The following is an 18,476-nucleotide window of genomic DNA, read 5'->3' as shown; positions in this document are numbered from 1 at the left end:
ACGCCCTTTATAGACTGATGCGGGAATTAAGAGCATAATCCGTGTCAAGTGCTTGCTTACATCAAAGCCTAGCACACAGTAACTACTCATAGCTATTATAAGCTTTACTGTGAACAGCAAAGACGAGCCAGTCATTACTTAGTAACAGGCTGACTGACTGCCGAAATCGTCAAATATAACATAACACCTTCCAGATAACACTGGGGTCCAGAGAGGGCAGCAGCCTGCCCTAGAGCACACAGCGAGGCCCGGTTCCCGGAGAGCGCTCGGTCAGGATGCACCGCAACAGGCGCGAGCGGACTTAGCTGCCCGCCCTCTCGGGGTTGCTATGGGAACCCACTCACCGAACTGCATCCAGTCCCACTCGCTGAGCGTGTCCATGTTGCGGCACAGGTCGTCCAGCACCCAGGAGGGCAGCTGATAGATGTAGCAGGACATGGCTGGGCTTGGAAGGCCGACTGGCAGGCGCGCGGGCACTGGGTCAGGCGTGCGGGGAACTGAGTCAGACGCGCGAGATCTCGGCTTCTCTACCCGTGGCCGCCTGGCCACCAGGAAGTGGGCGGGGCCGGGCTCAGGGCACGACTGCCCCCCAGCGGCCACCCGGAGCGAGGCGACGCCCCGCCGGCTAGACCCAATGGCTGCAAAACCGGGAGAGTCGGGTCTGGGAGGGGCAACTAAGGTCCAGAGAGGAGGAGGTACACGTTTAATGCCACACAGAATGCAGTAGCGGACCCACGAAGCCTTCTGACTCCATTTCTGGCCCTCTGGGCTCTCCATTACATATAATTCGTATAATTACATACTAGGTGCTGGAGAAACACAACCAGGGAAAACCTATAAAAGTCCTTGTTTTCATGGGACTTACAATCTGGATGGGGGAGAAGTGGAACTGGCAATAAATAAAAATAACTAATAAGTTACATAGTACGTTAAAAGGTAATAAGTACTATTGCAAAAAAAGGAAGAAGTTGGCTCAGGGGAATTAGGAATTCAGAGAGAGCAGAGGGAGGACTCTGTATTAAATAGGGTAGCCAAGATAAAATTTATCATAATGGCTAATATTTATTGAGCAGCTACTATGTGCCAGGCACTATCCCAGGTGCTGGGGATTCCTCCAAAGATAAAAGGATAAAGTCTCTGCCCTGCAGGGAGATAGACAACAAGCAAAAAAAATACTAAATAAACAAAAAACTTAGCACTATAGAAGGTAATAGGTAATGTAAGAGAATAGAAGCACAGTATGATGAAAGGGAGTGGGGTGGTGAATTGCACTATTCATTATCTTAGAAGGCAATAAGTATTACTGGGGAAAGCATTGTAACAGTGAATTCAGGGCCAACTGACTTATGAAACAAGGTAGATGGGGAACTTATAATGGCTAGTATTTACTGGGCATTTACAATGTGCAGACTTCACCTAGGGCATTTTACCTACTCCTCACAATGACCCTATGGGGTAGGTGTGGTTATTACCCCCATTCTGCAGATGAGGAAACTGAGGTACAAAGAGGTTAAATAACTTGCCTAAATCATACAGGTAATAAAGTGGCAGAGCTGAGATTTGAATGCAAGCAGTCTGACCACTGGCTATAAACTGCCTCTTTATTATAGTAACTTTTCTCTACACCTACAATGTGCTTTTCATAAATCATTTTATGTAATTGTCAAAAGTTTATGCTATGGATATTATCCCCTTTGTGCACAGAAGTAAATAGTTTCCAAGAGGTTAAGCAATATCATCAAGGGCATGTGAACAAACAGAGTAACACTTTGCAGCTATAAACATCAGCTATGGGGTATGACTGCAGGAGGAGGAACCTGAAATGAAAGTGAGAAGTCCTGGGGCCAAGTTCTAGTTACACCAGCAACAGGCTTTGTAACCCAGCACAACCCATTTCACTTCTCGAGCCTTGCTTTCCATACCTGTAAAATGGGACTAATCATTCCTACTGCTTAGAGTTGTGAGGGAAGTGGATTAAATCAATTAATACAGCTCATACAGAACTACTACAAGGTCTTCCCTGCACAGAGAATGTTCTTAAAAAATAGAAGCTGCCATTGATCATATTGGAGTGGGCCATTGCTCCACTCCATGTGAGGCACAGCATTCCCCCAATCCATGGATTATTTTTCCTTGAATAAAGGACATCAAACTCATTAAAAAAAGAAAAGAAAGTGCCCACCAGCCTTAGAGTCCTATCAAGGAATGACTCCTATTTCAGCACTGTCTGGCTCTTTATCCTTGAGCAAGTTCACAGCTTTTTATCAGTTGGGTATCCTGATCCAATACTTTGAAGGATGCTATGAAGCTTAAAAGGACGCCTAAATGCTTGGGATAAATGGTAAAGTACTGAGCCCAGTAAAGGACTGCTTTTATGCAACTCCATGCCATTTTGACCTATTCACACTTAAATCCCTTGAAGTTACAATCAGTGGTTTGCAATTCTGGTTGCATATCAGAATTATCTAGGGAGATTTTTAAAAACTATACATGCCTAGCCCTACCTCTAGAAATCCAGATACAGTTGGGGTGAGACTTAGGTGCTGACATTTAAAAAAGCTTCTGAGGTGACTCTAATATGTGTAAGCAGAGCTGAGAACAAGTGTTTTACCATGAAGTAGGGGCATGATGGAAGACTGATGAAACAGAAAAAAACAGTAACAAAGCTTCTCTGTGTACTTTGTACACATTTTTTCTTTTCTAATAAAAATACCTTTATTGCTTTTTCTGAATGTGATGCTGGGGTTCTTGTGCGCTGAGTTGAAGAATGAACTTCCCAAACACTCAAGGTAGGAGAGCAAGGCAGAGGCTTTTATTTAGAGATAAAGTGAGAGAACAGAGCTCTGGTTCATGCAAGGAGGGAACAAGAGAGCCCCAGGGTGGTGCATTGTCTAGGGGTTTTATAGGTGGTTGAGACAAAGGGCTAGGGATGCACACATGCAAAGTGATCCCAAAATATTTATCTTTGAAGAGATATTACGTTTCTTATTAATCTTCTTGGCTATTTATAAGAAATGTACTGCTCTGATTTCCTCCCAGGATAGTAGCTTCGTGGTCTGGGAGCATATCACTTAAGGCTGCCTGCTTTGCTCCCAAGGTAGGCTGACTTATTATTGTCTGTTTCTTAAGGAGTATGTTAAGAAACTTACTTTTTAACTAACTGGGTTTTAAAATGTAATCTTATTTTCAAGATGGAATCCTTCCTGTTTTTAATAGGTTGTTTTGGGCTTGCTTGCTACATTGTCCAGGTTGCAAATCATTTGTTTAGGGCTGGAGGAAGAAAAGCAGCACCTGGGTAAAGTCAGAAAAACAAGCTGGGCCCCCCAGCAGGCCAAAGCAAATCCCACAATGGATTATCTTGCTTTGTTTTTTCCAGAGGCCCTCACTCTACTCTGTCTAAGCCCATGGTCCCTGTATCAATAGTATGTGATCATTGTGAAAAATAAGAGAGAGAATCAATTAAGAAAAGCCCCAGGTCCTTCCTGTGCAGGAAAAAAAACCAGTTCTCCCTTCTCCTGTTTCTCCTTTACTTTTACAAAGAAAACTTTCTGACTTTTCTAGTCACCAAATGTGTGGGAGGTTTCTCCCCACAAGCAATCCTCTGTGACACCACCAGGATGTCCTACAGCATGACTTAATTCTAACAGTCTATATGGAGACAGGCTAAGGACTCAGTTCCTCGAGACTGCTCCCATCCCATTTCAGATGCCAACTGCAAGTAGTAGGTCCCCAGTTAATCTGCTTGACTTGGCTACAAATCACTGAAGGTTCCCAGGACGCCCTCCTTGGGTTCAATCAATTTGCTAAAGCAGCTCGCGGAACTCAAGGAAACACTAACTTACATTGATGGTTTTTAAAAGGACATGACAAAAATGATTGGCACACATGGTGTTGGGGAGTCATGGGGAAGGCAGTACAGCTCAGAGAAGACAGGTAGTGACTGTGGCATCTTACTACACTGATGAACAGTGACTTCAATGGGGTATGGGGGGGGACTTGGTAATATAGGTGAATGTAGTAACCACAATGTTTTTCATCTGAAACCTTCGTAAGAGTTTATATAAATGATACCTTAATAAAAAAAAAGGATATGATGAAGGATGCAGATGAATGGCCAGGTGAAGGGATACATAGGGTGAGGTCTGGGAGAGTCCAGAATGCAGGTGCTTCTGATGCATTGGGGTATTGGGGTGTGCCACCTTCCCGGTGTGGATGTGTTCACCCACCTGGAAGTTGCCTGAACCCCTTATTACTGGGATTTTATGGAAGCTTCATTACTTAATCAGTGATAGATCATTAACTCCATTTTCAGCCCCTCTCCTCTTTCTGGGGTGGGGCAGAGCTGAAAATCCCAAGCTTCTAATAACGGCTTGGTCTTTCTGGTGGCCAGCCCCCACGCAAGAGCTATCCTGGAGCCTATCTAGAGTCGCTTCACTAGAACAAAAGATACTTTCAGTGCTCTTAACACTTAGGAATTTACAAGGGTTTCATGGGCCCTGTGCCAGGAAACGGGCAGAGCTCGATATATATTTTTTCTTTTATCCACAAAGACATTGAAATTTTCTATTTTTTCTATAATTTTATATTATCCACAGAAAAAAAATGAACACCTTCCCATAGTCTCAATCTTGAGGACCCCGCTATTGATATTTTGGAGTATGTATTTCACTTTTTAGACCGCTATAAAATTTTTTAAACATAAAATTTTTTAGAACACAATTTCTGTAAATTTTTTCAGTAAATAGATTTTCATGTCGATAAATAAGCATTTCTCTTTTCCTTTTTAATGGCTTGTTTAGGGGACCATACTTTATTTGGCAATCTTTCAATATACATTTTTTTCCAGTATTGGGGTCTGTTCCAGAGGGGTCTGCTTTCTCATAAGAGTAGGACAGATCCTAAAGTCTATCAAGGGAAACTGTGAACCAGTATTTGGAAAACTACTGCCCCAGGGGCACCCCAAACCATCCTCACAATCCCCCACTAGTCTGTACAGTGGCTCCCAGCACAGATTCATCCTGACCTGCTTGAATAACCTTCACCTTTAGTTCCCACTGAGGCCCCTGAGCACTGGATTGCTACATGAATGTTTTCAACATTCTAGTGTTGGACCTAGGTAAGTGATCACCCTCCTACAAGCAAAGAATGGCATCTCACGCCATTCCCTATCAAGCAAATTGCTGCTAAGCTATCCTTTGCCCAATTTAACTCTCCTTCAATTTACCTGGAGATAAAATGGTTCATTACAGTTACCTCTGGGTCCTTCAGTAATCTTAGCTTTGTTATTAACACTGATGGGGCCAGCCCCAGTCCTCCAGGACTCAAACTTCTCCCAACTGGAACAAAACCATCTTTTGTGTTTTCCACCTAAAGAGGGAGAGAGCATATGCTTTTTGTGTGTTGAGCTTATTCTTCCCTGAGGTTTCATGTTCCAAATTCTGAAACAAGTTTTGTGGGTTTCTGTTATATACCCAGCACTATTGTCCAATCTTTTTTATTACAATCACAAGTGTACCTAATTTTCCTGGGCTCTTCCAGTGGATTACTGGGCATGTGTGAAGGGGGAGCCCCAAGGAAATGTCTTGTGGGGGCAAGGAGTTTAGGTCTGCCACTAGAAAGAGGAAATATTATGATGGGGTATCCCAGTGACTAGCAAAGAGCAGGACTGCCGTAATTAAGGGTGGGACAGCAACCTAGCATGAAAGCACCTGTAAAGTTCACACTGGTGTTCATGTATCAAGAATGCAAAATGCTGACGTCTATTTCATTTCCTGAGTGTGTGGATTTCTAGCCCAGGGCTCTGTTCTTTTATTACCTTTTAAATATATATTACTGGTAAAACATTAACCACTTAGACTTTTCAGTTTTTTAAAAATAGACCTCATTTTATAGAGCAATTTTAGGTTCACAGAATAACTGAGGAAGGTACAGGGACTTTCCATAAGCCCCCTGCCCCTACACATGCACAGTCTCCCCACTATCAACACTCCCCATCTGGGTGGTACATTTGCTGTACTTAAGGAACTTACACTAACACATCATAATGACCCAGTTACCTTAGGGCTTGCTCTTGGTGTATTTTTTTTTTAATTTTATTTTGGTATCATTAATCTACATTTACATGAAGGACATTATGTTTACTAGGCTCCCCCCTTCACCAAGTCCCCCCCACATACCCCTTCACAGTCACTGTCCATCAACATAGTAAGATGCTGTAAAATCACTACTTGTCTTCTCTGTGTTGCACAGCCCTCCCCGTGCCCCCTCCACTATACATGTTAATCGTAATGCCCCCTTTCTTTTTTTCCCGCCCTTATCCCTCCCCAGTCCCTTTCCCTTTGGTAACTGTTAGTCCATTCTTCGGTTCTGTGCTTCTGCTGCTGTTTTGTTCCTTCAGTTTTCTTTTGTTCTTATCCTCCACATATGAGTGAAATCATTTGGTACTTGTCTTTCTCCGCCCGGCTTATTTCACTGAGCATAATACCCTCTAGCTCCATCCATGTTGTTGCGAATGGTAGGATCTGTTTTTTTCTTATGGATGAGTAATATTCCATTGTGTATATGTACCACATATTCTTTATCCATTCATCTACTGATGGACATTTAGGTTGCTTCTATATCTTGGCTATTGTAAATAGTGCAGTGATAAACATAGGGGTGCATCTGTCTTTTTCAAACTGGAGTGCTGCATTCTTGGGGTATCTTGGTGTATATTCCATGGGTTTGCTCAAATGTATAATGTACATCTACCATTACAATATCATATAGAACAATTCCACTACCCTAAAAACTCCTCTGATTTGCCTATTCATCCATCCCCCCACCAAAACACTGGCAACCATTGACCTTTCATTCCATAGCTGTGCCTTTTCCAGAATGTCATATAGTTGGCATCAGACACTGTGACCTTTTGGATTGGCTTCTTTCACTTAGCAATATGCATTAAAGTTTCCTCCATGTCTTTTCATGGTTGTTAGCTCATGCCTTTTTAGTGCTGAATAATATCCTACTGTTTGGATGTACCACAGTTTACTTAGCCATTCACCTACTGAAGGACATCTTGCTTGCTTCCAAGTTTTGGCAATTACCAATAAAGCTGCTAGAAATAACCATGTGCAGGATTTTGAAAATGCATTTTCAACTCCTTTGAGTAAATACCAAGGAGCAAAATTGCTGTAGGTAAGAGTATGTTTAGTTTTATAAGAAACTCCCAAACTGTCTTCAAAAGTGGCTGTGCCATTTTACATTCCCACCAGCACCTGTTGCTCTGCATCCTTGTCACCATTTGGTGTTGTCAGTGTTTCAGATTTTGGGCATTCTGATACATGTGTAGTGGTACCTCATTGTTTTAATTAGCATTTCCCTGATGACAAATGATGTGGAGCATCTTTCCATATGCTTAGCTGCATTCTGTGTATCTTCTCCTGTTCTGTTTTCAAGAAAAACAAAATCTTTGTTCACAACATGAATACTTTTCTTAACATTTTTATGTAGTGCGTAATTTTTTTCACAGTGATATTTTTCATTTTCACAAGAAAAATAAAGCTAAAAGAAACAATGTTTTTAAAAAATCCAGGGTTGGAAGGAGAAGGGACTGAGAATGAAACTAGTTGCTTGTCCTTGCTACCCCTTCCCCACCTTAAGCCTTTAAATAAAGTTTCACAACTCTCCAAGAGAGGAGAGCCTGGGTGAAATAACACCATTACACACCCTACCTGTTTTCTTTACTTAGCACCATTTAATGTATTAGACAACAGCTTTTTTTAAACTCAAAATAGGAACCATCACAGTCTCTTAAGAGCAATGTTTAATACATTCATAAGATTTCAAATGAAAAATACCATGCTAGAGGTTTTCAATCTTCCTTAGCTAGCACAAAAAAACTGAGTACTCAAACTGCCTGTTTTAACAAGAACATGAAATCTCATTTTGACACAGACAGGTTAAAAAAATAATAATAAAACCAACATTGAACTAATCCAGCATCATCAGACTTCTTTAAACCCTCCATCCCATCCAACTCTCTCATACAGCTGCCTTCTGTAAAAGCATTTCTTCTTCCCTTCCCAACAACTCAACAAAATTAGATATTTAGAGTTGCGTCACTCTAGAATGAGTACTGTGATATGCTTTAAAAAAAAAAAAGCCAACTCATTTGCTGAATGTCGCAAGAGGGGAATAAGATTAGAAGAAAAAAAGTATTGTGGGAAACCCGTGGGATGCGTTTCATTCACTTTTGACTTCAAAGCCAAGAAATTGTCCTCAAAGGTCAGAATAAGGAACTAAAGATGCCAAGAAATTTCCCATCATTATTTCTAAGACTACTAATGTCTATAAAGAGCTTATAATACCATGGAAAAATAAATTTAAGTTACAAAAGTAAATAAGAAGTAGAATACAAAACTGTGTATGTTCAGAATGATCTCAAATTTGTAAAACCCAAACCAACCAAAAAATGCCATAAAAAAGGTTGGAAGTTCAACTGTTAGTTAGTGGCTGTATTTAAGTAGTGTATGTATAGTGATCTTTTTTCTTCCTTTTACTTTTCTGTCTTCACCAAAATTTTCTCAGTTGTAAAAAAGGCTGGAAGTTCAACTGTAAGTTACTGGCTGTATTTAAGTAGTGTATGTATAGTGATCTTTTTTCTTCCTTTTACTTTTCTGTCTTCACCAACATCTTCTCAGTTGTGGGGATGTTTTCTTTAAATTATCAGTTACAAAAAAGGGAAGCCTAGTAGAAGTACTGAACGACTTAATGAATTTAAGTCTAGCCTCTAAGAAAGGATTTGTGCATTTATAAAACTAAGAAACATTCCAGGCTGCTCTCTGAATCCACCCTGTCTTAGAAGTAACTTTCCAGAGGCTGAAAGGCTTCAGCCTCCCCTCCAGCCAGGTGCAAAGCATCACCAGACACTGGCTGATGAAAAATATTGAATCAGGCAGCCTCACAAGTCTGGATGTGCCAGTGAGCAGCTCCCCTGCTTGGCTCCCCACCACCCCATCACCACCAGCCACATGGAGTGAAGGTGGACAACATATTAAAAAAAAAAAAATGCCAAAACAATCAGAAATGTCATGGATTTACAAAACAGAAGAGAAATAACCCCACTTGGCAAAAACCCATTTACAGTACAGTAGTAGTTCCTTAATACTAGAATTAAACAAGAGGACAGCTATATTCTCCTACCTTCTGTACAGATGTCAAGTTTCAAAAAAAACAGCTATTATCACAGTAACTATAGAAAGCTAATCCTTGTTTAGATACAGAAATAAAACAACACTCCAACAGCAGACAGAACAAAGCACAAAACTTGGAAAATTATAAAAAGTGCTTTCTATAAAAATGATTCCCCTTAAAACATTTGTTTACTATACACATTTTAGGTCTCCACCCCCACCCCCGAAAAAGGGCAAAACCTCCAACCCTTTCCACCAAAGTATCCACTAGTTTGTTCATTCAACAAACACTAACTCAAGGCTCATAACATGTGAGGCAATGGGGTCTCAGAGAGGAGACAGACATGTCCCTGCCTCAAGGACATCTTGGTCTTAAAGTGGAAGGTGGACATACCACCAACCACAATACAGCACTTAAATACAGCACTTAAAGCAGATGCTACTGCTTACAGGTAAAAATATGCTGCCAATTCTCATTGAATTAATTACACAAAAGCCCTCACACAGAAACTTTCCTTACCTGGAGACAAAAATGCAACTATGTTCCCTTGATAATACTTCTAGAAGGTGCTGGCATTAAATCACATTCTGAGATATATGCCTCTCAATATCACAACACCCAGTTAAGTCAGTTAACTTTCTTTTAAGCAATGGAGCATTTCCACTCCAAGAATGAGACCTTGAAACCGTGAATAAGTGACCAGTCCTATAGCTAGATCAAGACTAGTCGGTACCATCAAAAACTAAGACTCAGGAGTGCAAATTTCAATTAAAACCCTCATTCTCCTCTTCCATCCGTTGATTTTCAATATGCTCCTGTGTCAGCCGCTCCAGGTCTTTCCTCACATTTGGGTGGTCTTCCAGATCTTCGTAGAGTGATCTCACGATGTCCAGTCTCCTATAATTCTCAGGCTTGACTAGGCTCCGGACAACCTGGAGGCATCGCTCTTTCAGGGTATACACTGTAAGAGCAGAAAACCAAATCCTCAGCAGCATACTCAGGCCTTGGGACAAGGGATGAGCAGCAGGCTTTGCCAACCACGGCAATTACATTCACTACAGATGGCCCTCACTTTGGGCAAAAAAAGTGAGTACAAGTGTTACAGCACAGTGTTTCATGTGATTGTTCCAATGGATGTTTCACAGTACTCATGACCTTGTGTAGTAATTTCCCCTTGAGTGCGCGCTGGGCCTGTGATGTGTTTTAATTAACTGAATTTGTGAGTGGCACTGTGAAGTGGCACTGTGAAGTGACACTGTGGCCATTCTGGGCCTAAGCCTTAAGAAGCCCTGGCAAATTACACTTTTATGCTCTGAGCTTCCCTGCTGGAGAGACCACAGAAAGAGAGACAGGCCCTGAGAGGGAGGCCCAGCCCCCCACCCACCTGCCAGCAGAAGGCAAGCCACACCAAACTAACTGAGCTCAGCCCAGACTGCACACTTAAGAACAAATAAAAGGGATGTTGTTAGTTTGGGGATGGCTATTACACAACAAGAAGATAACCAAAACAGTATATAATTGGGTTTTGGGAGAATCCAAATCATATTTTAAACTCACTAGGAACTTACTCTTTAAGGGTATCCTATAAGGCAAAATTTACTACATTTAATTTATCAATATTTATTTTTGTATACCCATTTCCTTAAAAGAGGATATATTTATACATACTAGTTTGAACCTTCTGAAGCAGCAAGTATATGTTATTTATTAACCAACAAGAACATCATTTTTTATGGCTCCAACCTAATAAAATCATTTGAGTTTTAAACAAACAGTAAACTATGTAGTAAGGATTAATTTGGTGATTTTATTGTTAACCGGACTGACACTGTGAGCTTGACTGCATTAAATAACGTTTAAAGATACAACACTAGAAATCATGTAATTAAATCATTAATACCCCATTTTCTACACCTTGTTCTTTTCCTGAGACTCCAGAGCATACATAGAAGCAAAATGCATTCACAATTCTCTAATCAGGTATTTTAATTTAGCCCGCCTCTGACAATCCTAAAGAACTTTTAAGATACCTTATCTTTGTTCAATATAGAGCATACAAATAAATTAGTTCTATTTTATTTATGGTGGAGAATAGGACACAGAAAGTTGGATATCTTGCCTCTCATTAGGCAAAAATCAGTATGGGCTTGGCTTCTTCAAACAGTCTATCCTCTATTTACTACAATGGCCTTATCTTTTTAAAAAGTTATGGAACATTAGTACCTGGCAGAGTGATGTTGGCAAAAATAGGCTGTCCATCAACATTGAGAGATGGCACAAACAGTTCAGTTTGGTTAACTAGAAGCCCATCGTATGTCCCTGCGTCACGGAAGAGCCAAAGGTGACCTGTTAAGACAAACAGAGGGTTAACTAGCCACAAACCTACTTCCTTCATCTCCCAGGATTGACACTGAATGAAATACTTGCCTCTCATCCTGCTTAAATATTATACAAAGCCTTTCCAGCAATATTATCTGATTCAATCCTCACAAGAGACTCAATTACAGATGAGAAAATGTCTAAAAAAGCCAAGTGACTTGCTCAAGGCCAACAGGGACAGTACGCAGAAGATCATGTATTTGAGACTCCAAATCCCACACCCTTTCTGCTACTACACGGGGAAAGCAAAGTATGAGAATTACAAATCACACACCAACCACTGCAAACTAGAAGAGAGATCACCAACTCCTCAAATTTGGGCCTCTTAAAAAAACAAGGCGCAAAAACATCACATTGAGAGAATGAAGCCAGACAGAAAAAGGGTAAATTCTGTAGGAACAAAGGGAACTAAATCATGGTGTGAAAAATCAATAGTGGTTGCCTTTGGGAGGGAGGTGACTGACTAGAAACAGGCAGGAGGGAACTTTCTGAGGTGATGGAAATGTTTTAGTCTTGTTCTAACACTTGATCTGGTGTTTCATAAAACCCTAAGATCTGTCCATTTTATTTTATATAAATTACACCTGAATCTAAGAAGCAAATAGATGATATGCAAAAAAACGGGGGGATGGAGGAGGGAAAGAGAGGAAGGAGGCAAACCGCCAGGTCTAAGATGCTGTGTAAGGAGGGAGGAGACTATATCAGAATATAGCATGTCTTCCTGCAGCATAAACTTACTTGAAGATTTGACCATTTTTAACTGTATACTTTAGTGACATTAAGTATATTCACATGGTAAGTAATCTTAAAAAACGTTTTATATCAAATCAGGCACAGATGCATTAGAAGAAGAAAACAAAATTGTGTGAACAATTTCCTAGATTAAAAACAGAAACTAGAGAAATGTTGATCCCTGGAAGAACTGTGTTCTTTCTCATTTAATATTAGCGGAAGTGTGGTGTAAAAGTAAATGAGGAGTGATTGAGATTAAAGATAGCAGTGTGAGAGGTGAGACAGAGGTCTCCTCCTAAAACCGCATATAATACGAAAATATAATTAATACAACTAATCCTGAAAGAGCAACAGGAAAGAAGGTTACACCAGACTGCACACACCTGGAGAAAAGAAAAGACCTCGTGGAACAGGGGTAACATACCAGAGCTGTAACCCAGTGGGACCCAAGCCTTCCCCTACCCCAGCTCACCGGTGGGAGGAAGAAAAACGGAGAGGGAAGGGAATGGAGGCCTGAGACTGCTGAACATCTAGTCCTGGAGACCTGCTCTGGGAGCACAAACCTACATCGCATGGTGCTCTACTAATTAGGGGGGTTGGAAAGCTAAGACAGGCAGAATACCTGGAGAGACTGATGAGATTCCAATCACTTGTGGAAAACAGGGATCCATATCTGGCTGCTCTGAGACAAAAGAAAGGCAGGCAGTCTGAGAGACTTCCTAACAGCAAGAGGGCTGATAAAGGGACAAGGATTTCACAGAGCTTACTGCTCAGGAAAGGACAGGTAGACAAAATGGTCCAGGTGCACTCTGCCCAGCAGGTTGGGAACCTTCATCATCTTCAGGCGCTCCAGCCCCCTGGCTGGCTATGCAGCTCTAAGGCCCCCCACCGTGATATGCAGCCTGCTGTGCATTCCTCCTGGCCAGCCTGCAACTGGCTTGCAAACCAGCAAACCGTGCCCTGATGTCAGGCCAGCCAGAGGGAAGTCCTGCCTACAGCAGTTACAAACGCAAACCATAGAGGCTTATATCTGTGTGCTTGGCCCACTGGTTCTGGCAGTGGAGACAGACATAGCAGCCGGGAAGCAGGAAACAGCTCTTTCCTCCCCCAGGCACCAACACCGCTCCTCTGTGACATCCGACTTTGCTCCAGGGCCTGAACAACCCCAGAGAGTAGAGCCTTTGGGCACTAGAGGGCGCCACATGCAAATATGAAAGGTCAAAGGAACCTGGTACAAAGCAAAATCAGACATACACCAGAAAGTCAAATGAAATCGATCTCATAAATCTTCCTGAAAGAGAATTCAAAATACAAATCATAAATATGCTCATGGATGTACAGAAAAATATACAAGAACTCAGAAATGAATTCCCGCTGGAGATCCAATCATTATGGAACACAGTATCAGAAATGAAAAATACAATAGAAGGTTTTAAAAGCAGATAAGATACAGTGGAGGAGACAATAAATGAAATAGAAATCAGGGAGACTGGGGCACAGAGAGAAAAAAGGATCTCTAAGATTGAAAGAATATTGAGAGAATGGTGTGACCAATCCAAACAGAACAATATTCATTTTATAGAGGTACCAGAAGAAGAAGAGAGAGAAAAAGAGACAGAAAGTATCTTTGAGGAGGTAATTGCTGAAAACGTCCCCAATCTGAGGAAGGAGATAGTCTCTCAGGCCATGGAGGTGAACAGATCTCCCAACAGATGGGACCCAAAGAAGACAACAACAAGACATACAAAAATTAAAATGGCAAAGATCAAGGATAAGGACAGACTATTAAAAGCAGCCAGAGAGAGAAATAAGATCACATACAAAGGAAAGTCCATCAGGCTATCATCAGACTTCTCAGCAGAAATCTCACAGGCCAGAAGGGAGTGGCATGATATATTTAACACAATGAAGCAGAAGGGCCTCGAACCAAGAATACTCTATCTGAAAGATTATCATTTAAATTTGAAGGAAAAGATTAAACAATTTCCAGATTAGCAAAAGCTGAGAGAATTCAAACCATCTCTACAGTGTATTTTAGAGGTACTGCTACAGATGGAAGTATTCCTAAGGTTTAATAGCTGTCACCAGAGGTAATAAAACCACAGTAAAGAAAGTAGAACAGTTAATTACTGAGCAAATGCAAAATTAAATCAACGACCCCCAAAGTCAATCAAGGGATAGACAAAGAGTACAGAATATGATACCTAATATATAAAAGATGGAGGAAGAAGAAAAAGGAGGAGAAAAAAAAGAACCTTTAGATTGTATTCGTAATAGCATACTAAATGAGTTAAGTTAGACTCTTAGATAGTAAGCAAATTAACCTTGAACCTTTGGCAACCACGAATCTAAAGCCTGCAATGGCAATAAGTACACACCTATTGATAATCACCCTAAATGTAAATGGTCTGAATGCACCAATCAAAAGACATAGAGTCACTGAATGGATAAAAAAACAAGACCCAACTATATGCTGCCTACAAGAGACTCACTTCAAACCCAAAGACATACACAGACTAAAAGTGAAGGGACGGAAAAAGATATTTCATGTTACTAATAGGGAGAAAAAAGCAGGAGTTGCAGTACTTTTATCAGACAAATAGACTTCAAAACAAAGAAAGTCACAAGAGACAAAGAAGGACATTACATAATGATAAAGGAGTCAATCCAACAAGAGGATATAACCATTATAAATATCTATGCACCCAACACAGGAACACCTACATATGTGAAACAAATACTAACAGAATTAAAAGGGGAAATAGAATGCAATGCATTCATTCTAGGAGACTTCAACACTCCGCTCACACCAAAGGACAGATCAACCAGACAGAAAATAAGTAAGGACACAGAGGCACTGAACACTACATTAAAACAGATGGACCTAACAGACATTTACAGAACTCTACACCCAAAAGCAGCAGAATACACATACTTCTTAAGTGCCCATGGAACATTTTCAAAAATAGATCATATACTAGGCCATAAAAAGAGCCTCGGTAAATTCAAACAGATTGAAATTGTACCAAACAGCTTTTCAGACCACAAAGGTATGAAACTAGAAATAAATTGGGCAAAGAAAATGAAAAACACACAGAGGCTTTACAACATGCTTCTAAATAACCAATGGATTAATGACCAAATAAAAACAGAGATCAAGCAATATATGGAGAAAAATGACAACAATAATTCAACACCGCAAAATCTGTGGGACGCAGCAAAGGCCTTGCTAAGAGGAAAGTATATTACAATACAGGCCTACCTCAGGAAAGAAGAACAATCCCATATGAACAGTCTAAACTCACAATTAACAAAACTAGAAAAAGAACAGATGAGGCCCAAAGTCAGTATAAGGAGAGATATAATAGAGATTAGAGCATAAATAAAAAATCAAGAAGAATAAAACAATAAAAAGAATCAATGAAAGCAAGAGCCGGTTCTTTGAGAAAATTAACAAAATAGATAAACCTCTAGCCAGACTTATCAAGAAAAAAGAGTCTACACACATAAACAGAAACAGAAATGAGAACGGAAAAATCACTACAGACACCACAGAAATACAAAGAATTATTAGAGAACACTGTGAAAAATTATATGCTAACAAATGATAACCTAGAAGAAATGAACAACTTTCTAGAAAAGGACAACCTTCCAAGGCTGACCCAGAAAGAAACAGAAAATTTGAACAGACCAATTACCAGCAACAAAATTGAATTGGTAATCAAAAAACTATCTAACAAAAACCCTGGACCAGATGGCTTCACCGCTGAATTTTGACCTAATATCCATCCTCCTTAAAGTTTTCCAAAAAGTAGGAGAGAGAATACTTCCGAACTCATTCCATGAGGCCAGCAGCACTCTAATACCAAAGACACCACAAAAAAAGAAAATTACAGACCAATATCTGTGATGAACACAGATACAAAAATACTCAACAAAATATTAGCAAACTGAATTCAAAAATATATCAAGAGGATCATACACCATGATCAAGTGGGATTCATCTCAGGGATGCAAGGATGGTACAACATTCGAAAATCCATCATCATCCACCACATCAACAAAAAGGACAAAAACCACATGAGCATCTCCATAGATGCTGAAAAAGCATTTGACAAAATTCAACATACATTCATGATAAAAACTCTCAACAACATGGGTATAGAGGGCAAGTACCTCAACATAATAAAGGTCATATATGACAAACCCACAGCCAACATCATACTTAACAGCGAGAAGTTGAAAGCCTTTCCCTTAAGATCAGAAACAAGACAAGGATGCCCACTCTCCCTGCTTTTATTCAACATAGTACTGGAGGTCCTAGCCACAGCAATCAGACCACACAAAGAAATAAAAGGCATCCAGATTGGTCAGGAAGAAATCAAACTGTCACTGTTTGCAGATGACATGATATTGTACATAAAAAAACCCTAAAGAATCCACTCCAAAACTACTAGAACTAATATCTGAATTCAGCAAAGTTGCAGGATACAAAATCAATACACAGAAATCTGTCGCATTCCTATACACTAATGACGAACTAGCAGAAAGAGAAATCAGAAAAACAATTCCATTCACAATTGCATCAAAAAGAATAAAATACCTAGGAATAAAACTAACCAAGGAAGTGAAAGACCTATACTTTGAAAACTATAAGACACTCATGAGAGAAATTAAAGAAGATACCAAACACATCACATGCTCTTGGTTAGGAAGAATTAATATTGTCAAAATGGCCATTCTGCCCAAAGCAATCTACAGATTCAATGCAATTCCTATCAGAATTCTAACAGCATTCCTCATTGAACTAGAGCAAATTGTTCTAAAATTCATATGGAACCACAAAAAAACCACACAGCAAAAGCAATCCTGAGAAGGAAGAATAAAGCTGGGTGGATTATGCTCCCCAACTTCAAGCTCTACTACAAAGCCACAATAATCAAGACAATTTGGTACTGGCACAAGAACAGAACCATAGACCAATGGAACAGACTAGAGAGCCCAGATATAAACCCAACCATATGTGGTCAATTAATATACAATAAAGGAGCTATGGACATACAAAGGGGAAATGACAGCCTCTTCAACAACTGGTGTTGGCAAAACTGGACAGCTACATGCAAGAGAATGAAACTGGATTACTGTTTAACTCTATACACACAAGTAAACTCAAAATGGATCAAAGGCGTGAATGTAAGTCATGAAACCATAAAACTCTTAGAAGACAACAGAGGCAAAAGTCTCCTGAATATAAACATGAGCAACTTTTTCCTGAATGCATCTCTTCGAGCAAGGGAACACATGGGACTATGTCAAACTAAAAAGCTTCTGTACGCAAAGGACACCATAAACAGAACAAAAAGGCATCCTACAGTATGGAAGAATATATTCATAAACGACATATCCAACAAGGGGTTACCATCCAAAATACATAAAGAACTCACACTCCTCAACACCCAAAAAGCAAATAACCCTATTAAAAAATGGGCAGAGGATATGAAAAGACAATTCTCCAAAGAAGAAATTCAGATGGCCAACAGGCACATGAAAAGATGCTCCACATCACTAATCATCAGGGAAATGCAAATTAAAAACACAATGAGATATCACCTCACACCAGTTAGGATGGCCAGCATCCAAAAGACTAAGAACAAACAATGCTGGTGAGGATGCGGAGAAAGGGGAACCCTCCACTGCTGGTGGGAATGTAAGCTAGTTCAACCATTGTGGAAAGCAATATGGAGGATGGAGTTTCCTGAAAAAACTAAAAACAGAAATACTATTTGACCCGGGTATCCCACTCCTAGGAATTTACTACCTAAAGAATACAAGTTCTCAAATTCAAAAAGACATATGCACCCCTAGGTTTATTGCAGCACTATTTACAATAGCCAAGATATGGAAGCAACCTGTGTCCATTGGTAGACAAATGGATAAAGAAGATGTGGTACATATACACAATGGTATACTGAGCAGCCATAAGAAAGAAACAAATCCTACCATTTGCAACAACATGGATGGAGCTTGAGGATATTATGCTCAGTGAAATAAGCCCTGTGGAGAAAGAAAAGTACCAAATGATTTCACTCATATGTGGAGTATAACAACAAAGCAAAAGTGAAGGAACAAAACAGCAGGAGACTCACAGAACCCAAGAAAGGACTAGCAGTTACCAAAGGGCCTCGAGG

General features: G+C 40.2%; 1 protein-coding gene across 8 annotated transcripts in view; it reads right to left on the bottom strand.

Moving 5' to 3' along the window:
• Positions 1–18,476, bottom strand: part of LOC108408138 (von Hippel-Lindau disease tumor suppressor) — an 88,787-nt gene that overhangs the window by 60,689 nt on the left and 9,622 nt on the right. For 2 of the 8 annotated variants that reach the window (XM_073231023.1, XM_073231024.1), the window contains exons 2-3: positions 18,289–18,342; positions 11,401–11,523 (exon numbers count right to left, since the gene is read on the bottom strand). The exons of 1 other annotated variant lie outside the window; for it this stretch is intronic. In XM_073231023.1, the coding sequence (XP_073087124.1) occupies positions 11,401–11,523; positions 18,289–18,342 (177 nt within the window). Of the gene's footprint in view, positions 1–344; positions 762–6,305; positions 7,430–7,790; positions 10,139–11,400; positions 11,524–18,288; positions 18,343–18,476 lie in introns of those variants that run through there. 5 more of the 8 variants (XM_073231025.1, XM_037000298.2, XM_017677917.3 and 2 more) reach the window with 5 other exon arrangements.

The sequence above is a fragment of the Manis javanica genome, chromosome 3 (genome assembly GCF_040802235.1).
Source record: "Manis javanica isolate MJ-LG chromosome 3, MJ_LKY, whole genome shotgun sequence".
Lineage (NCBI taxonomy): Eukaryota > Metazoa > Chordata > Mammalia > Pholidota > Manidae > Manis > Manis javanica.
The sequence above is the reverse complement of the archived record's forward strand: the minus strand, read 5'-3'. Positions and strand labels throughout refer to the sequence as shown.